Source organism: Python bivittatus, unplaced genomic scaffold, assembly GCF_059951505.1.
Source record: "Python bivittatus isolate LINGU-HERP-01145 unplaced genomic scaffold, Pbiv_v1 ctg000610_np1212, whole genome shotgun sequence".
NCBI lineage: Eukaryota > Metazoa > Chordata > Lepidosauria > Squamata > Pythonidae > Python > Python bivittatus.
In genome coordinates this window covers 35,297,276-35,321,920 of record NW_028277088.1, presented here as the reverse complement: position 1 = coordinate 35,321,920, position 24,645 = coordinate 35,297,276, and the positions used below count along the sequence as shown (strand labels likewise).

At 35.0% G+C, this 24,645-nt stretch overlaps 1 protein-coding gene and 1 long non-coding RNA gene across 6 annotated transcripts in view; one reads left to right on the top strand and one right to left on the bottom strand.

Annotated features, from left to right (window-relative positions):
• The window catches only part of LOC148214596 (uncharacterized), a 47,755-nt gene extending 43,858 nt beyond the window's left edge, over positions 1-3,897 (bottom strand). For both annotated transcript variants that reach the window (XR_015797887.1, XR_015797886.1), the window contains exon 1: positions 3,797-3,897. This is a non-coding gene — a long non-coding RNA (uncharacterized LOC148214596). The remainder of the gene's footprint in view (positions 1-3,796) is intronic.
• SATB1 (SATB homeobox 1) overlaps positions 3,817-24,645 on the top strand; it is a 100,967-nt gene continuing 80,138 nt past the window's right edge. For 3 of the 4 annotated variants that reach the window (XM_088150770.1, XM_088150769.1, XM_088150768.1), the window contains exons 1-5: positions 4,174-5,279; positions 7,691-7,926; positions 11,356-11,532; positions 12,102-12,228; positions 12,952-13,075. In XM_088150770.1, coding sequence (XP_088006896.1) covers positions 7,716-7,926; positions 11,356-11,532; positions 12,102-12,228; positions 12,952-13,075 — 639 coding nt within the window. In that variant the 5' untranslated portion in view covers positions 4,174-5,279; positions 7,691-7,715. Of the gene's footprint in view, positions 5,280-7,690; positions 7,927-11,355; positions 11,533-12,101; positions 12,229-12,951; positions 13,076-24,645 lie in introns of all 4 variants that reach the window. The other variant, XM_088150767.1, reaches the window with a different exon arrangement.

Sequence of the window (24,645 nt, the reverse complement as noted above, 5' to 3'; positions counted from 1 at the left end):
CTATAAAAGAATTTAAACCAAACTGGAGTCTTCCAGATATGTTAATATTACAACTCACAACATTTCCACCAGCCTCGCCATTGGTCCCAACACAATTTGGGCACACCTATTATGGCTTCAGTGATTCATATAGGTGCTTATTTTTAAAACATTTTTGAAGTCTCATTTTAAGCCTTTGGGATATCTCTGAAACATGGTTTGTGGTTCATGCTACTCATGCAGCAAAAGTGAAATGTCTTAAGTGCACAGATAATGCCTTCCCTTATAACCTATAGTCAAGCTGCCCTCCATAGTTTCTCTGAAGCAGTTGTCTTAGAGTGAATAAGCTGTAGTCCTGTACCTAGTTATTTTGGATTTCCAGGGAAGCCATCTGAATTTTAATACATGCACATTTGTGACTGATTCTTACATACAATTACAAACATTGATAGCTGTACTGCCTCGGTTGAAAATAATAGTGTTTCAAATAACATGTAGTATGAAACCTTATAGTGTTTGATCTCTGATGGCTGTTTCACACATGCTAGTTATTTCAGGTAAAAGGTACTGATTATTAAGATCCATATGAGAAATGTGCTGCCTTAATTTTGTGCGTGTCTATATTTATGTGTGCACCGACAAGCTAAATGTTAACTTCTATGTTCAGCTGATCTTTCAAATAACTCTGTTGTGATTCAAGCATCATACTCTTTATTTCTAATATAGTAATATATTCTGTGCATTGCTGACTGCTATAAATATTTTATGTATTTCACCCCATTACCATTTTCTGCACACTCTATGGTGTTTGTGTTTACTTCAGTATATGCCAGCCTATGTAATCGTACCTTCAATGCTTTGTTTTGGTGTTATACAAAGCTGCATGTGTTTAATACACTTTTTTAACATTTGCTAATTTGTACTCTTTCTTTGTTCAAAGTTTTCAGTGCTGTGTTTTTCATTTTCCTTAAGAAAAATTTACCTCCCAGTTGCCTATTTAAGAAAACACCTTGTTCATATGACAGCCCACTTACTTTTTTTTTTTAAATAGATTTGCATTTGAAAAGCAGAATAGTAATTTCTGCTAGTTATAGACACTTGTTATATGCATCCAGAAACCAATTAAGCTACTGTGCCTAGGCTAAAGATCCAGAGAGTGAGATTTTAATTCATGTCTTGCTTAACTAGCTTCTGGACTACAGCCAGTATATTTTCTATCAGATTAGTAAAAAAGCATCTATCATATTAGTTTGTGTACCTTTTTTTCCCCCCCTTTCTGCCAGTGTGGTTTGCTTCTTACCTGATACAGCATATTCAATGTACTATTCATTTTTATAATTATTATAGTTGCAAATCAATTAGCACCTGCAGTACTTTGCTGTCCCATACCATGATTGGTGTCTTTCTAATATGGGGTACTGTGGCAGGCTCACTTCCCTTTCTAACTTTCAATGTGTTAAAATGATTGTTACAGATGTTTTTCCATCTTGAGTATCCTCCAGATGTGTGGATTTCAACTCCCAAATTTCCTAAACAGTATGGTCGTTGCTGAGAATGCTGGAAAATGAAGTTCACATATCTAAGGTCCAGGTTGAGGAATGCTGTACTATATAGACTAAATATCAAGTAACCCATGGGACCCCAGCCACAAGCTGTACCACAAAAAATTGGCATTAAGCTTCTGGATAATGGTGGTGTAATTTACTGCTGATTTTTCATGGAAAATAATTTTGTTAAACTTTCTTTTCTAAGATTTCTTTTTATCTTATCCTGCTTTAATTTACTTCTTATTCTTTTTCTGCACTTTGCATAACATTGCTTATCCTGAAAAGGAATAGTATGATGGGAACTTATGTAAGTACGTATGCCAAATAGACTTATAACTATAAAAGATCTTAAAAACCCAAAATCAAAAGAAAAAATGGAGCTAATTGATGTCATGGCATCACCTTCTTACTATCTTTTCAGGCAAGACTTTTTTAAATGCAGTCTCTGGTTGCAGAAAGATTGCTTCAGCCTGATCTAGACCTAATATTTATATAATTGGGTGTTTGTTACTTTTATATCCCATAAACAAAAGCAGTATAAAGTACTCCAAATTATTCAGAATGCTTATGGCTGTCCATTTCTATGCTGTCTTTGTATTATTATTCATTCTCAGTTATTCCCCATAAGGATGATACACTTCAGTGCAGCACTGCAAAGAACTGGCAAAAGTCCTACTATACTATTCTACTGAGCTATCAAACATCTATTTTCATTATAATTCCTCCCTACTTTAAAAAAAATAGTGCAGGCATATAGAATTTGCCAAATTGACGTTTTTGTGAACTTGGCTGCAACAAACCTGTGTCAGAAATCTGAGCATCTGTGTTACGTGAATCTCCTGTCCAATTTTTATTTATTTTTTTAATGTTATTTATTATATTTGTATAGCCACCCACCTCACAAAAAAGTGACTCTGTGTAATGCAGTAAGATTTCAATGGAAACAACCCAGGAATTAAGATTTATTGTAATTACTTTGACTGACATTCAAATGAATACATTTAGGTTAAAATACTATACATTAATCCATTTTTATTATTGAGTTTCTTGCACATATAATATGCAAGACACTTCATTAGTGTATCATTGGGAAATTACCAATCATCCTCAGCCATAGGTTATTGGAGCAAGTTACCAACACTGAACTGGCTTCATTCAGGATTAATAGTATCTAATGCCTTCTACGAATGCACAACCTGACTTAAGAAAACCATGGAAAACAACTTGTGCATGTACAGAAGTACTTTCCTGTAAGCACTATACAATGAAACCCATGTCAGTCTTAAAACTGGCAGTATTTCCACTTGTCTGTTCAAGTGTTACGTCCAAAGTTGGTGCAGGGGCAACTAAAACGGCTAGCGGTGCTGCTCGTGTGTATGTGCGTTGTTACTTTCAGCGGCGACAATTAAGGCAGCCCCCCTCCCTTCTCCCCAGCAGAGTATGCCGACGCGCGCTCCATCCTGTTTCTCCCTCGCCAAGGAACCCTGACTGCCAGCCATATGCTCCTGTGCTTTATGTGCACCTGCTCTCCATCCCCCATCTCTGTAGATCTTTCTGCCTGCACAGATGCCCACGTACTTTCGAGTTCCACTTTGTTTCTAAGTCTGTTGGGTGCGCTACCTCCCGGGAGTGCCAAGCGAGGACGGAGTTTGCTTCCGTTCGCCTTTGGCAACTGGCGCGGGTGCGCCCTCACCCCTGTCCTGCTTCGGCCGTGGCCGCTGTCCCGCTGGTGCTGAAGAGGCGCTGTGTGCGCGCCCGATTGGGGCTTAGGGAGACTTCGCGCTTGCTTTCCTCTGCCCGTCCCCTGGTTCTCCCTTCTGCCGCCCTTTCAGCCCCTGGGCGCCCTCTCTCGCTCGCTGTACCAGGAAGTCGCTACTGCTGCTCCTGTTTTGGCCTGTCCCTGCCGGCAGACCGCTCTGCGTACGCTACGCGATTGCCCGGCGCCCCTGCCAGCGGCATCTCGCTCGCTCGCTCGCGCTGCTCCCTGTTATTCTGGGTATTGTGTGTAATAAATGCACAGCCGCCTCACACTAATCAAGCTGATTACAAATTCTTGCGCGCCCTGTGCCGGAAATCGCACCCCCCCGGCTCTCTCCTCCCCTCCCTTTGCCTCCCCCCCACCTCCGGCTTTCTGGTTTTAACCCCCTCCCCCTTCTGCCTTAACCCTCCAGCCCCCTTTTTAATCCAATTCCCATTTCCACCCCTTCTAGATGCCCTTTCTTCCATCCTCTCCCTCCCCCCCTCCGCGCATCGATTTACGCCGCCACCACCTCCTCCTGCTTGTCTGTCTCTCTCTCCCAGGACGGCGCGTCGGATGATCCGGGGCCGCCGGGGAAGAGCTCCAGGCAGCAGGAGGGAGGCTACGTCCTCCTCCTGCCTCGAACTGTATCTCTCTCTTAAAAAAAAAAAGCCGGTAGCCCTCCGTGTTATTTTGTATTAAAATGAGGAGGAGGAGGAGGAGGAGGAAGAAGCAGCAGCAGCAGCAGAAGCGGCAGCAGAAAGCAATAGCGGAGAGGCAAAGAGGAAGGAGCAGGAGCAAGGGACGGCGGCGGCAGGAGCAGGAGCAGGAGGAGGAGTGATGAGTCAACTAATAATTTAATGGGGACAGAGCGAGCGAGAGGGAGAGAGGGCGAGAGCGAGCAAGCCAAGCTGCGTCCGGGGGACACACACACACACACACAGCCCAGTAACATCCAGCAACAACCACCAAACCGGCCTAAATAACTGTTATAGCCAGCCGAGGGACAACAAGAATTTGAAATCTCACAGGATTAATTTATTATTGTTTTTTGGTAACCTGATTTCCCTTTTTTTCTCACCCCCATCTCTTGTCCCTAACCTTGGTTTTGCTTAACTCTTCCTAAGTATATTATTTTTAATTTTCTCCCAACTGAAGGATCTTGTTTTTGTTTTACTTTTGGTGGTGATTGTATTTCCTTCCGTTCCCCCCCCCCCCCGCCCGTCTCTCCGGGTAAATGAGAAAGGAGAGATTCTCTGCATTACAAAATAATAATAAACAGCAAGGGCGATAGTGAAACTAAGTGTTTGTGCCTTTAGTTTCTACTTTTCTGTACCCTTTGATGTTATTATTATGTTTCTTTTCTGTGAAGCTTTGTGCAGAAAGTTTTCTGGTTAGTTTTTTTTTTGTGTGTGAGAAGAAGGCATGTCTTCAGTTGTATTTTCTTTTTTCTTTTTTTTTGGTATCTCTTTTATAGTGTATAAAAATAATTATAAATAGAAAACTCACTAGGTTTTCTGCTTTCTAAAGTGTCAGATAGAAAAGCTATCTCACCACTATCCCTTTCTCTTACTTCTTTTTTTCTCTGTTCAGACTTAGGTCATACCTAATCTCAGCTTCACTTTTATTTTTTAAAAGAAATGCTTTGATACAGTATTGTCAGCATTATGCTTATTTAAATATCATTATGATTAGTAATATTATTTCCCTTTCTCATAATTCTCTATTACTGCAAAGAGCACATTTTTCAGTAAATGTACTAGTACTTTCTCTCTCTGTCTTTCGGTTTCTCTTATTGCTTCCCCACCAAGGGCTGCTACATTTGGCTTATATATTTTCCTTTTCCCCTCCTAAGAAATAAAGAATTTTGGAGAGGAAGTATCCTTCAGTTTCTTTATTTTTTATTTTTTACAAAAAAAGGACTTAGAAATCATCATCATCCTTCTTCAAGACATCGGTCTGCAAAGGAAATCTCCTTTGTTTCCATTATTTATATGCTGTCAAGTTTTGAAGTGGTGAGTTTCAGGTCTTTTTATGAAATTTCGCTCAAACTGCAGTCTTCCTGTTTCTAGATAGTGTTTTGCTTCTTTGTCTCTTTAAAAGGTCACAGTGAAAGCTTGGCCTGGATTATCACAGCCATATGGAATGGATAAGAACAGAGCCTCTCTTAAATGTGATTAAGGGGTTTTATCAGAGAAAGGAGGAGGGGATAAAGAGAAAGGGGAGGGAGCTAAGTCTCAAAGTATTGAAGATACAGTAGTCACTTCTACTTGCAGAACCATATCTCTAACAACTGAATTCCAATCACAAAATATTTAGAATGTCATCTTCCTTTAATAATAGTGTACATATGCAGTGGTATACTTTCTTCTAAAAACTTATGGTTGAACATGAAACCAGCAGAAATCTTCTCCCTGTCATCTCTAAAGATGATAATTAACTTCATGGAGCTGTCACGGGCAATTCATGTTGAGTATACCTCATTGCAATTTCAGATGGAGGGAAGCTTTGTTGAACTTTAGCCTTGAATGCAAGAGTTTAAATTAGTAAATTAAGTGTTTTACCTGCACATACATTTGCTTTGCATTATACATCTTTTTGCAAGATGATTGAGCTAAACAATGTAGAGAAGGTGGATATGACCAATTCAGTGTTTTTTGTCACTATACGGTATGTAAAATGAATTGTTAGCTTGTTACCTTTGTTCATTGGTTATGACCTGAGAGATATATGTGTTAACTATTTAAACAAAATTTTGGTATTTAAGTTGTAAAAAGTGGCAGTAGTCTTCCAGTTCAAGATATTTTTGGTCCCTCAACTAATTTCAAATGAATGAAAGAAAAGCGTGGGTGTTAGACATGTTTTGATGAAGTACTACCAAGGACCCAGTAGATGTTGGTGATTTAGATATGCAGTTTTGGGTTAAATAGCAGTTAATGTAATGAAAAAGAATAATCTTGATTAAAAAAGTGATTAAAGTAGGCATATTTATTGTTAATGAGACTCATAACCAAAAACAGATGGGACCACAATCAATGGTAAACCTTTGGTTCTCAGCATGTCACCCTAGAGTGCAAGGATAAATAACCGTTATATTCTAAACTTTATAGTTATTCAATTGGCATTCTTAAGGATGCAGCTAACCCTTAAGATTAACAGTTTTTTTTTCTATAATGAAAGACAAAGCAGATATGATTAAGTAAGGAACAAATTTGCAGTGGGAATATACAGCAGTATCACTAAAATGAAAATCTTATCAGAGCTGAAAAAAGGGAGATATATTTACTGTATCTTAAAACATTATTTGTTAATGGATTAATGTTTTTTCTCCTATGTAATCCTCACCCGCAGTGATAGTGTTCATACTTAATTATGTAAGTACTGCTTCATAAATGACTGGTCACCTGTTCCTAGTGTTCATACTGCATATATAATAGAGCAGGTAGTGTGATTAAGTCTTAGAAAGGGTAGCAATCCCTCTATTGTAAAGCAAATTCTATTCATAATAAGCATATAAACAATTCTTTGTATAATTTTCAATAATCAAAAGCACTCTTGTGTTTTTGTATTATAGTAGTTAATGGTTACTGTGAATGTGTTGTACTACAAAAACAATCATAGTAAAAAAAATTACAGAATTTGAAAGCAATATTGAATGATAGTAGTTAGGCTAACAGTTTTTTGTTTAGCTTGATATTACAAATTTATCAGTTTTTCAAAAGTTAATCAAAAGGTTTAATAGGTTTGAAGATTTTCAACTTGATACCAAAGAAAGTTATGAGGGTTTAAAGAGGCTTCCATATATGACATTTATATGTTGACTTAGGTGACCTAAAATCTCACATGTTATGGAAAAATAAGTGTTTAATCTTATCTGACACTGAACTCCCTTTAATGATAGAACAATTCTTTTTACAAATTCCAAGTTAGTATGTAAGACTATTAAAAGAGGCACATAAAGGAAATCTCATATTCCTAGTTTAATCTATTGAATGCCTAGCTAAATTTTTAATCCCTTTATTTCCTGAGAAGTTAAACAATCCAAGATTTATATTTATTGAACTGAAGTATTTTGGTAATTTGAGGAAATAGTACTAAGCTCATAATCTTAGAACTTGTACATAAGAAATTTGTAGCAATGGGTATATTACTCTGTGAATGCTACTAAATATACATGCAACTCTCACTAATGATTTCTAAGATACAAAGCCCATATATACATGTATATAATGGGCTAAAAAAAGCATTGAAATGTTCTGATAACTTTGACAGTTAAGCAACTTTCCTACAAATACATTTTTATTTAAGAAACATTTAACATTATGTGAACATGCTATACAGATGTATTATGTACATGTGTAAAGCTGCCTACATAAAATTACGCACGCGTATACAACACATATATATTTTTTTTAAATCATGGCAGGTGATCTTTAGAGGCGGGACTGAGTATGGATCATTTGAACGAGACAACTCAGGGGAAAGAACATTCAGAAATGTCTAACAATGTAAGCGATCCGAAGGGTCCACCAGCCAAAATTGCCCGCTTGGAACAGAATGGGAGCCCATTAGGAAGAGGAAGACTTGGAAGTACAGGAACTAAAATGCAAGGAGTGCCTTTAAAACACTCTGGACACCTGATGAAAACACAAACTAGAAAAGGTAACACTATGATTCTCAATATGAAATAATAATTTTTAAATAATATAAAATGTCTTAGAAGAAACCTACTTTCAAGTTTGTGTATAATTTGTACTTCACAATGACATTTTTATTCTACAAATATCACATTCTTAAATCTAATGGAAATGGTACTTGGAAGACTTAACTGTATGCCTGGGTGGAGCATCTTGTTTTTCAGGGTGGAGTTTTTTTAATAGGAAAAAAACTCTCATACTTTCAGAATATTTTTCTCATTGAAAACAACACTACTAATCAAGATAAAGTCTTGCTATCAACTCATTTTGTAGGCATCTGTGTGTGTATTGAGCAAAACACTTTTATAGCATGTGAATGAGTAAGAAGGTTCTTGAAATAGCCAGATTTCTACTTCTATCTGCTCTTGACAAAAATCCAAAATTGGAAGGTCAACATCTCTGAAGCATTTGCTAGTTGGCTTCAAGAAAGTAATATAAAGCTTTTTTGGTGTTCTGTGGAAAACTCCTTTATGATGACAATTTTTCGCACTTTATTTCCTTAAGTACAATTCATTACTGAGCAATGAACAACTTGGGTATCATATTGTTCAGTGACTGGTTTGCTGTAATTAGACATTCTCACAAGAAAAAATGCTTTTAGAGCCAGTGACTGATGCGGTATGTGTGCGTCCATGGCTGTTGTTTGTGTTATGGTTCTGTTGAAGTAAAATTAATAGTATACATGATCTTTTTGGATCATAAACAGCACCCATGGTAATTTAATCAAAATATGCTATATGTAATTTCAAATTCATTTTAATACTCCTTTCCTCAGTATAATTGCTGCATGTTTCTAAGTCAGATTTCTTGCATTTACTAAACCAAGACAATTAAACACACAAAGTTAGAAGGCACTGGCTTCCATTCTGATGCATAACATTTATCATACAATCATTTACTTTTTCCTTGGATTGGCGAAAACAAAGAATATATTGATCTTAGAATGAACAGACACAGCAATCTGTATTGTTTAGATTTGTATCTATTAAAAATGGAAAAACAGCACTTCAGCAAATTCTTTGGCCTCTGCTCATGATTACCCTATTTATTGATTGTTTGCCAAGAATGTATGCATCTTAAGAAAGCCAAGGGTAAGGCATTAAAAATATAATTTATTGCTGCTTTTTAAACAGAGTGCATTAATATTGTACTTTGAAGCGCTGGGGCTATGTAAAAAAGACTTTCTGACGCCTGTAAACATATAAGTTCCATAAATTCCTAAATAGGAGATTTCAGCTGTGTCTGGTATTATGTGATATTTGCACAGCAAACTTTTAATGCCAGGACAGTTTTAGACAGGGATTCAACAGACTACTCTGCTCCTTACAGCAGACACTCTGTTTACATAGACTCATAAACCTTCAGCAAATCCTCTGACATTGCTTTCAGGTTTAAATCATACTATATTTTTAGCATTGAACACTGACCAGTACTTTCCCCTTTAATACTAGGAGGTTATAAAGTTGCTGCACTGTCTTGCTAAGTACTTGAGTGATCAACAGCTTGGCAAGCTACAAGAATCAAGAAAGCTTTGCCATTACAACATATTTAAGTATTGCATACTTATCCTAGTGGGGACAGGTTTTCATTTTAGTTGAGACATATTTCTCTTTTTTTTTTCTGCTTTTTAGGATTGCATTTTTCTTTTGTCTTGAGTCAGTATAAGAAAAGGATAATGCAACCAGATACAATATTGTATTTCTGAAGTATGTTGTATGAAGTATGAAGTGAATTGGTGAATATTCTGCAGTTAGGCTTCTAATAATAAGTTAAATCCCTAGCCTCCTTGTTCTGTTCTGGTTGTGATAGGTGAGAGCTTATTAAACCTCTGAAAAGAAATAAAGGAATAACTTACCAATTTATATTGTGACATTTGTCTGGTGATCTTTTTCTGATATTGCTGTAAGATGTAAAATATTGGCAAGTGTTTAGGCTTGCATTTCATGCTGAGTTTGTTTAACAAACTAGAGAATTTGAACAGTTTTGCAAACAAGCATAGAAAGGTTGGTTTGCAAGAGACTGACTACATATGTAGACTTAATTGTGTTTTTCATTGTCCTCTCCTACAATACAAATGAAGGAAGGAATACATCAGTGAATCGCGTTGACAGGTTGGTAGGTGTTATCTGCCTTTATAGGATTAGATGACTTCCACAAATGTAGAGCACAGTGATTACAGAGGCATTAATGTTGTAAGACTAATTGGTGATATTAGGTACCTTACTAAAGGAACCTTTGCCATCATTTATACCTTAGGACAGCTTCTGTACAATAGCTGTTTAACCATTTCAGTTCTTGCCAGTTAAGATGGTTCATCTGTTCTACTAAAGATAGTAGAAGTATTATTTTTAACTTGGTTTCATGTAGTTGTTAGTTTTACTTACTATGCTCTATATTTAAATCCATGTTGTAATTCACATGTACTGTTCAAATAGTGGCAAATAGTACTTGAATATTACTGCATGCAAAATGGACAATTAAATTTTTACTTCTAGCTAGAAGTAAATATTACTTTGCAAGAGTCACCAATATTCTCATGCCTAAAGGATCTAACTTGTTTCAGTGACACTGCCATAATCGTGCTGAGATGCTTGATTTTTAAACTCTTCATTCAGTAGAATCATACAATTATGTGTGAATAGTTCCTTGAAATTGATATTAAAAATGTTCTGAACCTATAGATATAGCAGAGCACTTTATTAGAAAATGAAGAATATCCATGCAGTCACAACATGTCTACTTAGAAGTAAGACTTGTTGAATTCAGTGTGACTCATAGGTCTAAAGTGTGTGTGTGTGTGTGTGTGTAAATAAATAAACAAACTTGGGCTACAGTAAATTCAAAATGATTGGGTTTTCAAAGCATATTTCTTCTATGTGCAGCATTGTCTTGTTATTCCAATCCATACAGTTAGCTAAGATTAGATTGGTTTTTTGACTATTTTCTGAATATAAAAATTTGAAGAACAGTGAGATCAAGGTGATATTTTATGAGTACTGCTAATTCAGTAATTTCTGTAGTAGTTTGGGTACTGCCAAAGAAATTTCATTGCAAATAGAATTATGTAAATTGTATTGCAGTGGCTTGCTCTGAAGTTTTCTGCTATGTGTTTAAGTAGTTATACTTAAGGTTTTCACAACTAATCAAATAGGTTATGAACAACCAGGATTATTTCTCTTCAAGCAGCCTTATTCTTTATATAAATCAATATTGAATTCCTTAGCAGACCAAGACCTTTTGCACTCTTTATTAAATGTGTTTGTGATGTTTCCCGTATCTTTCAAAAACTACTGTTGGCATTAGTTCAGCTGTATAATAATTCTTTAATAGTCCATTCAGAAAATACATGTAAGTATTGTGCAAATTTTGATTTCTTAATGTTATTATCTTATAGGAACCATGCTTCCAGTTTTCTGTGTTGTGGAACATTATGAAAACTCCATTGAGTATGATTGCAAGGAAGAACATGCAGAATTTGTTTTAGTAAGGAAGGACATGTTATTCAACCAGCTGATTGAAATGGCATTATTATCACTTGGATATTCTCATAGCTCTGCTGCCCAAGCAAAAGGTAAATATGTCATGATAAATTGCAAAATAATTTGTATTTATTTTTGGGGAGAGTGGAGCACAATTTCCCTTGGTTTCAGGAATGCTATTTTAGTTGCTGTAATATGCAACAGTAAAACATCATTCAGATTTTGCTTAGATCCATTTTTATAGCTATTTATTTTATTCATGGGAAATGTTGAGGTATGACATAGTTTTCAAATCGTTTCAGTGGAAGTGGCAGCATTAACTGTATGTGTAACTGAGTACATACAGGAAAATATAAAGTATTTTTCAACAGATGAGCTGTTGAAAAAGTCAACTTTATTCTAGGATGAAGACTCTCTTTCTGTTATTTACTGAGAAATTTGCATGCCCATAGTATACAAAAGATGGAGAAGGTGTAGGACATTGTTTGTTTTATATAAATCTATTTATTAATTCTTACTGCAAGAGAAGAAGAAAAAACAATGGAGACAGTGAATTTAAGATGAAACTTTATTTACAAAATCTTTCATACTGATGTATTCGTCTGCCTAATTTCTTAAAATTGCTGACATAGATTTCCTGGAATCATTCTGTTTGATGCAGGACTGATCCAGGTGGGGAAATGGAACCCAGTTCCTCTATCCTATGTAACAGATGCTCCTGATGCTACAGTAGCTGACATGCTGCAGGATGTTTATCATGTGGTCACACTGAAAATCCAGTTGCACAGGTAGGTCACATAGAGCAGAAGTCTGAGTAAGAATTAGAATCTGATATATTGTGAATATTCCAAATCTGCTTAAGTCAGCAGAAAATCTGTAAATACTACCCACATTCTTTTGTTACCGCAGTTTGGGGGGGAATAAACCACCCTACAATATTGTAGAAACCTTATATTTAGATGGTTCCATTTCATAGTTTTTTTTTTTCTGGGATCTCATTAAAAGTATATAGCATTTTAGTCAATTAAATGATGCATTACAAGAAGGCATTTTACATAAAGTTTACTTAAGAGAAAAATATTTTTGCATATCATGAACAGCACCATCTGTGTGCATTTTGAAAAAGAATGACTTGTTCACTCTTATTGTTGCAGTCAAGGTTTTTAAATTTCGCTGTAACTAAAAGGGGGGGAAGCTAATATATTAATTCTTTTCATGATCAGTCGTGAAAAGGCATTACACCTTAAATTGTTTTACCAAGCGCATCAGAGCAGGAAGGTAGAAGTAACATGGAAAAATAGTCGCCACATGCAGCTGATGTATAATTCATGCATCAATACAGCAGATGTGTTGTATAAAGTAATTAACTAATCGGAACAATCAGGAGACTGAGAGCAATCTCCAGATGCATCTGCTTGATGCACAGAATGAAATCTGTCTGTCTTAAAGGAATGTTCTGCAGCAGAATGCAATCTTGTAATAATCCTTTTTCTAATCAATGTCTCAAATAGTTGCCCTAAACTAGAAGACTTGCCTCCTGAACAATGGTCTCACACAACAGTAAGAAATGCTCTGAAGGATTTATTGAAGGATATGAACCAGAGTTCATTGGCCAAGGAGTGTCCCCTTTCACAGGTACTTAGCATAACATTCAATAAATAATAAAACACATGAACTGAGATTTCTGCAGACAGTTGCCATTGGAATTTTTGACAGAAATGTGAATTCATACTTTTACGTTGTTGTAGTGTATTTTAAGCATCAATCAACTATTTAGATATTGTAGCCTATGGAACAGTTTATAAAAATACCAAGTGGAATATCCGTTCATTAGTTTTTAATGTCAAAACTGTATTGCAATTTTTTTACCAGAGGAACATGTATATTGTAGTAGTTCAACAACGGACTTCATCAAACCATTCCTGGATTTAAATTTTATGTTGTGTAAAAGATAATTTAATTTCAAAATGTTATAGAAGTAGAGAGTCACTGTGTCAACTACACAGAAACTCATTCAAACAAATCCAGCCATATAATAATAAATATACAGCTTTTGCCTAATGGATGAAACTGATTCAGTTATTGCAAAAATGTTTTGAATTCTTTCCCATCATTGGTGTATATATGAGAAATGTGCAATTTAAAATACACTAATATTAGATTTTAAGACAGAATGATGATCCTGCAGTAAATTATAATTACAATTTACTCCCTGTATTCTTTTCCATATGGACAAATATTTTCAATTAAAAAATTTTTTTTTATTTAGTCTTAGGTTCAACATTTTTCCTCCTCCCCATATTTTAACTTTTGTTGAAGGAAATGTATTCTTGGTCATTATCAGACTGTTCAATATAGTTCCCTTACCTAATTCATTCTGATTTCCATAGCCATAAACATTTGTCCAAAAGTAACTTCTACTATTATTTCTACCACCAATCCACTTGGTTTATTGTGCAGTTGACCAGTTGTCAGTATAAGCAATCTTTCCTAGATTTTATTTTTTAAGAATTACCATGGAGATAAAAAAGCTTCATATGGTTAGACCATCATAAATCACATCACAAAATTGTCAGATTAAGTTGCATGGCAGTATGAATTACCTTACTGGCTATGCAAATGTGGGAGTGTCTTTCACAAGAAGAAGAAAGACCATTTTGACTTAAAGATAGAAAGGCATGATTAGATTATAGAGGTAAACCATACTTACTGATCTGGGAATATTCCCATATGAAAAAGCATGTGTAACATTAGTTTAAAACAAACAAAAGAGTTCATATATTTTATCTCAGTAATCCTTTTTACAACCCTGTAAAATAAGACAATGTTTTTATTCTTATGTTGTAGCTTGAGACTAAGGGACACCTAATTCATTTTGGAGACAGATTTGCACTTGGAACTTCCTGATTTACAGCTTGGTCTTGATTCTGACACTATCCATTGTTCAGCTTCTAGAAAGTAGTTTAATTGCTTTGGTATTGGAAAAATTGCTTAATTCTAATGTTTAACATTACAACTTTAAATGCATATTTCTTAATAAATGTTATTGAAGTAAATGGATCTTTTATCCAAACAAATGTTGAATCTTCAGGAATCAAGATATAGGATATATTTTCTTTTTCCTTTGGAATGTTCATGTAGATAGAAAATTTGTATTTAGAAAGCAAATACATACTACTAGAGACTTTGACCTGAGTTTAGTTGTGGCTACTATGTAAGAATCAATCACTGTTATCTTTAGGAGTCAGAAAAAAAATGCTTGCAACTCTTATTGTCCAAGAATATTTATTTGGGGTCACAGAATTACATTCTTTACATTTGACAAGGTCTCATCCAGTTCTGTGTGGAAATAGAAATATCCTGGTAATTCCATGGTTTCCAAAGAAAGAGCGTGATACAAGTGTCAGAAATAAGTGTAGCTAATATGCATGGGTAGTCCCTTTAGTGCTGATTTTAAAGACTGTGCAGATTGATAGCCTGATGCTATGCATATTTGATTCGCATGCTTACTTAGAAATAAGTTCCATTTGATTCAGTAGTTTACTTGGAAATAAGTACGTATAGAACTGCAGTAATAAAAAGCAAATTAATTACCAGAAGACATATTTTGCTTATTTTGGCGAGGTATTGCAGTCTAGTTTCAGCTTGTCCAGAGATGTAGATATGATGCAATGGGAAATGCAAAGACCTATTTTCTTTATATCAGTTTCATTATATTAAATAGTACTCTGAAAATCTGCTAAGCCAGTATTCAACCTTTGATATTTTAAGCTTACTTTGCCAAAGATTATTGGTCCTACCATGATAAAAGGATCACTTTTCCCTAGAAGAACATTCATATATTTATAGGCATGCTGTTATTATAATTATTATTTGCAGAAATTTTAAACACTTAAAATTTCAATAAGTTGCCTTGTGCCCCACCTAGATTTTTTCTGCATTTTACCTTGTGCCTACATATCACCCATTAAGAACCACTGTGCTAAGCAGCCTTAATGTAAATAGAGAATTTTAATTTCACTGTACCTAGGTATTTTATTAATTTATTTTATTCAGTTTGTACACCACCTGACTCCTAACGACTCTGGAAGCGTATTGCAAGCAAGAAACTGGAAAATCATTTTTTTTTCCCCCAATAATTTAGGTGAGAAGTTTTGTAATAAGTTTTGCATGCCAAGTATCATTGGGCTAGTATCACTGGCAAAGAGTTGCGTTCCATTTTGCATGCTTACATCACTGGTTTCAGTTTAATGAAGCATAGAATTATATCAAAATTAACAATTTTTCAAACAAGGTTGTTGTTTTCTTGAATAATTTTATGCACATATACTATGGGCAGAGAAAGGATAATCCTCTGTGTGAGATGGGTCTAAAATCACCCTTTCTTAAATTATTAAGAACCCTTGCCGTTGACAACTATTTCCCATCTTAAACATATGAAAAACCAAGAAACATAGATTTGTATGGAATCTGAGATTTTGATTTACTTTAGCTTTAAAAAAGCTTTTACTAACAGTCTAAGGAATTTATCAGTAAAGAACAGCTAATGATTGATTTTGTTTACACCAAACAAAACCTTATTTATATATACTCCATGTATTGTGCTGCTCTTCTTACCTTTTTGTGTTTTGTTTAGCACTTTTCCCCCATCAGTGTAATGAAAATTGTATTCTTCTACTTTTTGTTTATAAGTCAGTTTCTTTTCTTTCACCAATAATCTCCTATGGCTTTTAAAAATGTATGAACACCCTTTTTATGGTTGTAATACATACCAAGTTGTGCAAGGATATTTCTTGCTACTGTGTCTAAAGCAACCTACAACCTATAGCACTCAAACAAATTTTCACATGCCTACACAGCATGTATTATGTACCCTGACAAGTTTGGGACCTAAAGATTGTTGGCTGTTTGCAGAATAAATTAAGAGTGAATTCAGACGGGATGGAGATACGATCAGTGAGGGATTGTGTCCCTAGTTGAATGGGGGTTGTACTCACTGTAATGGAATCATATTGACTGTGGATATTAATTGATGCTGTGTGGTCACTGTGTTGTCACTAGAGGCTTTGTCAATTGTTAGAAATACCTTTTTATCAGCTTTGATTAATAAACTTACTGCAGCTCTCTGAGATAGCCTAGATAGTTATGCATGTTCTGGAAACTACCCACTTAAAGCACTGAGCTGAGCACTGTGCTGTATGTGAAGCAGTCTTTCAAAAGTTTGCAGACACTCTGTCCAAAATAAGGGTATTGGGTTCTAACTGCTAAACCTGTTCAACCATTGCTGTGTTAGTTGCAGTCATTTTAATGTCAATTTGGAGTGCTGAATTTAACTCTTAAGTCCCAGATAGTTTGGGGCCACTTCATCTCAAGGATTGTTTCATTCCACTTCTACACAACTAATGCCGAGTAATGATGGCATCCCAGCTGTAGAATATTTTTACTACTGTCATCTACTTTCCATTTGTTTTGATTTCTTAAAGGCCCATTTTGGGAGATTCAAATAGATTGATGTTTGGTTTTTAAAATAAGACCAATTTCACTTGATTCAAAATATATAATGTCACTTGATTTTATATATTGATCAAATCACATTTACATATGTGTGTGTGTGTGTGTAATATTTTTAACACCTTGCATATATAACTCTTTATCTAGAGAGCTTTGGTCAAGAAGAAGTAACAGAAATATCATACTTACATACATAAAATGGGGTATATTGTACAGATCCATATTCATATTAGCACAATAATTTAGAGAAGCAAATAATATCATCTATCAATAATAGTGTTTTCACTTGATCTGCAGCTGACTTTATTCTTTCTGTCAGGGAAGGTAGAGGACACTGATACCATTTTACTTTTGCCAAAGCCCAGAAGATGGCAAGGGGTTCAGAGTCAGCCTTCCATCCTGAATTTCTTTTTTTGCTGTTGCTGCCTCTCTGAGATTGCAGGCACTGATATGAGCAAAGAAATGAAGAACCATCCTTCTTTGTGAGGTTGGGTGGACTGGGTGCAGAGAGAGACTGCAAAAGACAACACTGGTAAAATGGTGGACCCATGGACAATATCTTGCAAGCCCTCCATCCTTGCAAAATGAATAAATAAATAAACAAATGTAAATAACTAAATAAAATATACAGTCAGCACAGATTCCTTATAATGTTCCTTGTTCTGATTGTCTCACTCTTCCTGTAATATAAATTTCCTTACATTTGATATATTTGCCATCACCTTGAATTACAAAGTCCATGTGCAGAACACTTATAGCACATTGATCAGCATTAACTATCACATACCACAATATTTATGATAACGCTTCAAATAAATTTATGATTCAACTTGGAATCAGCTTTAATAAATAAATAATTTATTTAATAAATGTTTAATGGAAAAGTGCTGTACAAAGTTATATTTGCTTCCCAGTTCATTGATTTATAGAAGGTGGGTAAATAACTGAGATACTATAATTTATCTCTCCATACTTTCTTTATACTATTCTTCATTTATCAGACTATAAAACAATACTTGCCTGAAGGATGATACACTAGTAGCTGTTTCTGTTATCAAACTGGTGTAAGGCCTGATACTTTATATTTCTTTATAGAAAAAAAATTCATAAGTATCTGTTTGTTTTCTGGAGCAAACTTGCTTCAAGTTATAGAACACCCAAAAATATAAGATTATACACATACATGCACAATAGGGCTCCTTTTTAATTTTAATTTTACAAATGCTTATAGTCACTTTGAGTCCTTGAAAAGTAGAATAGTGAAACCAACATTTGCAGTAGCAACATCAACAACAAATATTTGTGTGTCACAATCCCGATAGTTAAGCCTTACCGTAAAACAGTTGACTTCACGGTCAGCATACAACTCTTATCATGCCAGTCCATTCTGAATCAAGGCTCTTCTGTTTGTGATACAATCAGGATCCCAGTGGCAGTTGAATGTTTAATGCAAAAATTATGGGTCAGTTAATCTTCCAGGCTTAACTATTTGTAAAAGTTTGAGATTTTGAGAACTAATATAACATTATTATGTAATATATATACATTATACATTTATTTATTTATATATATATATATATACACACACACACATACACACACACACATTTTATAATATATATTATATATAAAATATAGAACAGATAATACAGAAACAATTTGCAAAGTTTTGTTCCAATTTGAGACTTTGAGAACTATACTATTTGAATTTTTGAGGAAAAAAATTAAGAATTTTTTACCAATCTGATATGTTCCAAATGCATTGCGAAGGCAAACTATAACAGAGGCTCAAGCATAATAATATATTTTCAATTTTTGGTTCAACTTCATTTGTCTTACACTGAGTTGGTGCTTTAATTCTCCAGAATAGTTTTCAGTCCATCTGGAAAAAAACATTAGAAAGAAAGAGTCACTTATTTAATTTGTGTTGACACAAGTATTCACAAAGTTTATTATTTCCCAGTATATTTGGTTTGCTCTTTGACCGTAAGTGGATCAGTAGCTTGCAAAGGGATTCAGGCCTAAATGCTAATTATCAAAGTTTTCAAGTAGGTCGGAAAAGTTGCACAATTACAGATTACCTTTTTAATCTCATTGCCTCTACTCAAAAGAAGGCCTCTAATATAACCCATTTGAATGTTCTTCCATCAGTCCAATTTAAAGAGATCCCAATAGATGTTACATCTTATATACAAGTGACTCAGCAGAGACAGGCTCAGTAGTTCATGTGTAGAACTCATTCATCCTTTTTAGCCAATGTTCCAGATAGGACTGAATAATTTAATCTAATTTACTCTAATTAGTAGACAGATAACACAGAAATAATCTGCAAAGTTTTGTTCCAGGTTTGACACATTCAAAGAATAATTATGATTAGTTTATCTCAATGTAATGTAATAAGTGTATATATAGGGGACAATACCTGGTTGATCTTACTTTGACGGAAGACCACCAGAATATATCAAGGGTAGACTAGAAAGTTTTTAAGACATGAAAATGTCATTATATGTTTGCTTAATGGATTGAGCTGAGAGGAATACAGTAGTATTAAATAGTCCATTTTATTTAGTTAATATTTTCTTTCATTTATAAACTGCCATAATCTACATTGACTTGTTTATAATAAAACAATATTAAAATCAAAACATCAGTACAATAATAACTGTACAATAATACAGATGGCATGCACCCTTCATTCCCCAAATGCTCTCCTTTAAAAAGTCTATTTTACTAGCTTCCAGAAGGCCATTAGAGTGCATGTTAATTTGACTTCTGTGGGAGGTGGTTCTGTAACATAGAGCTGCAGCAAAAAAACACTGTATGCAAAGCTTTGCTCCCTTAACTTCTCAGTAACGGGAGATTATTAACAGATTTTGTTGGAACCTGAGCAGCAGATGAATTGATTCTGAAAATGGTCCTGAAAATATTAGGAGCCGACCTATATAGGTTCTTTGTAGATGTAGTGGATTACAGCAGAGAGCGAGGCTATCAGGTAGAAGGGGGTACATTCCAAGAAGGGCAAGGAGACAACACAGTCCACAGGGGGAGTGTGGGAAGCATAAGAGATTCAGGATAGCCACTCCCTAGAATCTCCCAGGGTATGTCCACTAGTTGCAGTAGCATAGATTTAGTCTGGCGAAATTCTGTCTATATGGTGTAAGCAAATAAAGGAACTGAACTCAACTGGTCTGTTTCATTGTTGTTCTTGGGCTGGGCCTGACAGGAGGTGAACACTAAAACTGTGATTTGCACTCAGAATCTATGGGCAACCAATGCAAAGTCCACAGTACAGGTGTTACATGATTATGGCAGCTCTAGCTTACCAGCATGCAGGCTATTCCACCTTGTGTTAATTGCAATTTCTAAGCAATCTTCAAAGGCAGTGTTACGTTGAGTGTGTTACAGTAGACCAATTGTGTACTGATAAGTGCATGAGTCACTGTGGCCAGTGCTTTCTACTCCAATTAGAGCGTTAACTGGTATACCATTCAAACCTGACCATGGCCACAACCCTCCTATTTAGCAGTAGTCTTGAGTCCAGGAGTACCATTCTGGTTGTGGACCTACTCCTTCAGGGGACATGCCAGGACATCCCGAGTTACAACCAGAGCTAACAGGTTGCCTTTCTAAACAAACAGCAACTTGGATCTTGCTTGGATTAGATTCAGGCAGCAGTGGAGTATCCTTAATTTACTTCTCTCTCATTTTTTTGTCCTTGGACAATATTGAAAGTACTAACCCTCAGAGTTTGATTATACAAACACTGAGAGACAACTATACAAATTATCTTTTTCTCACATTTGTAATTATTAGAATAACAAGATGGTGCGCTATAGCAGTGACGGTAGGAAAATCTATAGAGAGCTGTAGATGTTTATCAAACACAATACTGTACATGATTTAAAACTCTTTTCTGTATTTGTTGGCACTGGTGTTAAGGTCAGTGGAAATCTGCTTGGTTTCAGAGCCATGCATCTGTATTATTTAATTCTGTTTCATTTAATTTCCCAGTGAACAATTGTTTAAAAACTAGCAAAATTCACTATTTTTCTAATATGAAAATTGTATGCATTCTTGAGGTTGTACAAAGTATTTCAAAGAGGAGTTTCAGGAATCATGTTAGCACAAGTGAAACACCTTACCTTGAAGAGTTAGAGCAGCATTTCTCAACCTTGGCAACTTTAAGCTATGTGGACTTCAACTCCCAGAATTCCCCAGCCAGCATGGTGGCTGGGGAATTCTGTTAGTTGAAGTCCACATAGCTTAAAGTTGCCAAGGTTGAGAAACACTGAATTAGAGACTCATCCTTGGAAAGCTTCAGTGGCTGCTTAAAGGCAGTCCCAGTTGGAAGTATTGCCTCTGCATAGGAGAAATGTTCAACTTTCACTAACATGCTTTGCAAAGCAACTTGTTTTGAGTGTTTTGCATAGCCCTAATACTTTCCCAAACTTCACTACTTTTTTCTATACATCTGCCCTTAATAAGCTCTATTTCCATATAACATCCCTTCTCTGCTGTGGCCCCCACCCTATGGAATACCCTTCCCCCAGAGGTGAGGCAGGCCCCTAGTCTCTTGACCTTCCAGAAAGCAGTTAAGACCTGGCTCTGCGAACTTGCATGGGGTGAAAAAGGGAGTAACCAATCCCTTGGAGATGGCTAGCACCTTGAAAATGCTCCTGTATGTTAATGTATTTTTTACCTGTATATATTTGGTTTTTATTGTATTTTATACTATTTTTATTCTATTTTAATTAATATTTATTTGTTGCTTTTATTGTAAACTGTCCAGAGTCACTTCCTGATGAGATGGGCACTGTCCAAATTTGAAGTATAAATAAATAAATATAGTACATGCTCTATTTACAGCTTAGTCTTAACATACACTTTTTAAATGTAACTTTTCTGCAAAATCCACACACTTTTTAAATGCAATTCTCTTGAAGGTATACTGGTTTTACCTTCTGAGTTACAGTAAGAATAGTGACTAGCAGTAATTGTGTTCATTGTTACCATCTCTAGTTGCAGAGTTTACCTCGGATAGTTGTCATGGTTTAACTTTTAATCTCTAGTTGTTTTTTAAAAAAAATAGGAAAAGAAGTGTGTGTATGTGTGTGTTCTGGCAGAAGAGAGAAAATTTCAGACTTTGCCCATTGTTATTTTACTTCATTTTTTTAATTGAATAACTTGGAAACTAAGTTATTTTGGATAAGCGTGTATTAGTAATAATGGCCATGCTACCAAATATTTCTTCACCCATTTTCCTAGAAAATCCCCTTCTTCCCCTCTCTTAAAATGTGTTAACTTAAAAGCATTAAATAGTATTGGCAACTTGAGGTACAAGGCTCTTGGAATGCATGTATATATGAACATACACTAGTTAAAATGGTTTGCACTATATTTTAAATTTTGCTTCCCAGAAATATCATTGGTATCATTCTATGCAGTACCAAAGGATTTCTAAAAAATCAAATAAAACGCAACATGTATACTTTTCCATGTTCTAATAAATCCCCTTCTAAAAGAATTTCCTACAGCACTTTCAGTGATTAATAATAATATTAATGGAGATATTCCACACATCTGGTGAACATGATCTACTAAAGCCTATGTGACAATAAAATCAGTTAATCTTTAAGATGCCAATTTTTGTCAGAATTTACATTTTTAAAAATTGTGTTTTTATCAGGCAAATTTTCCACTGGGTTTCAATGCTGAACTGGGCTAATTATGGTAGGATAGAAGTAAGAAAGAATTAATGTTTGCATCTTTCCATCCCCTTTTGGGCCTATATTATTTATCATCATCATCATCATCTTACATTCCAAAGAATGGCATTTATTTAGAGATGGTTTATATGTGTATCATCTAAGTACATGCATGAACTCATACATGCAAACTATATAATGCCTGTGCAAGTTTTATTTACGCTTGCATTTTAGTCCTCTTACAGTTTAGCCTATCCCAAGCATAGTTTTTCTCTCTACTTATTATATTGTTGGATTAGGAAAAGGAACTGAGTATCTTCCTCCACAATACAAACTGTTAATGTGGTTGAAATTACAATATTCTTAACAGCTATTAAATACACCTTCAGAAGAGGAGGAACATACTGATGTGGATCAGGAATTTTGCAAATGAAACACAGGAGGACAGTGGAGAAATTTATGTTAAATCCACAGTAATCCATGACAGTGAAGGACATCTGAGCTATAATCCCATGAAAGCCCATACTCCCAAATGGGTAAGAGATTGATAACTCTATGGAGCCCTTTGCTGTTTGGAAATATCTAGGCAAGCGCTATAAACTTCTGTTGTTTGCTTCTGCCTATAGGGAACGGATGGAGAACAGACTCTTTTTTCCCTATAGAACTGCAGCTTCTTCTACTAGTTGAACTACTTAAACCCATAAAAGCTTTATAATAACTATCTGTATTGCCAACATGATTCTTACTGAATCTGTCTTCAACTAGATTATGGCCTTCCTAAACTGAATACAATGTGATTATTTGTTAAAAGTTTTGACAGTTTAACCAATTTGAACATCAAACAATCTAGGTGGCTAGAAAACAATTTAAATATGATTATATTGAACCATGGATTAGAATTATATTGCAGTATTTGTATATCCTTGCATAAATTTATATTTTAGATAATATCTTTGTGGTTTATGTAGAGTTTGGATGGCTTACAGAATAGGGACATGTATACTATATGCTGGTTAGTGTTCTAGAGATGTCATTGATCATGACAGAAAAAACACAAACTTCAGGGTCTCAATTCAGATTTGGGCAGGTTAGTACAAACAATGTATATGTATGTGTGTGCAAACACAGTTATTCCTACAAGTTATTAAATATGTATGCATTAATTGCTATTACATTCAATTTATAAACCATAGGTTCATATGTGAGAACTTTAAAATAATATATGGCAATGTTGACCACAATATTGTAGTTCTGCTGGCCTAGAATATTGTTACTGTCTCTGACTATTATTAGACATTAGGACTGTTATACATCTGGGCTATCTATTATCAGAATTCTTCTACCTAGTAATGGCTGATGGAATATTGACCCAAATATTGGGGAGGGGGGAAATCACATGTTAATGTTTATGCCCATCACAGAAGTAATGCTGTAGCTGCCTTCAGCCCTTAGCTTGTCTAAAAGGATACAGTATATTTTATGCTTTTTTTTTTTTTTTTGGTGGAAGGGAGAAAATTCACCCTCCTTTGTCTGCATGTGCACATTTCATCAACAGTAAATGCCCTTGAATTCACTGTGGCTTGTTTCCTGGTATGTGTCTATAGCATGCATTTTCCATGTTTTAGCATTTAAAAGAAATAAATGATAATATGTTAATGTTAACTATAGGTCACTTATTAATTAGGATTTGAAATCAGTTTTCAAGGAAGAAATTCTTTATTTGATTTCCAGTTCTGCAAAAAGTGATTTTCAGAGTATTATAGAAGAGAATATATGTAAGGTATTATATTTTCAATGAAGGTATTTTGTGGACTGCAGTTTTTCTATTAAATTTCAGAAGAAAGTATATATTTTAATTGGAAATCAGTGCTAATTTTAAGAGAATAAAGAAGAACTTGAAAAGGATAAATGGCATGAGAAATCCAAAATAAGCAATTAATTTGATGTTGAAGAAAAGTCATGTATAAGAAATATAGATGTGGCCAAGTA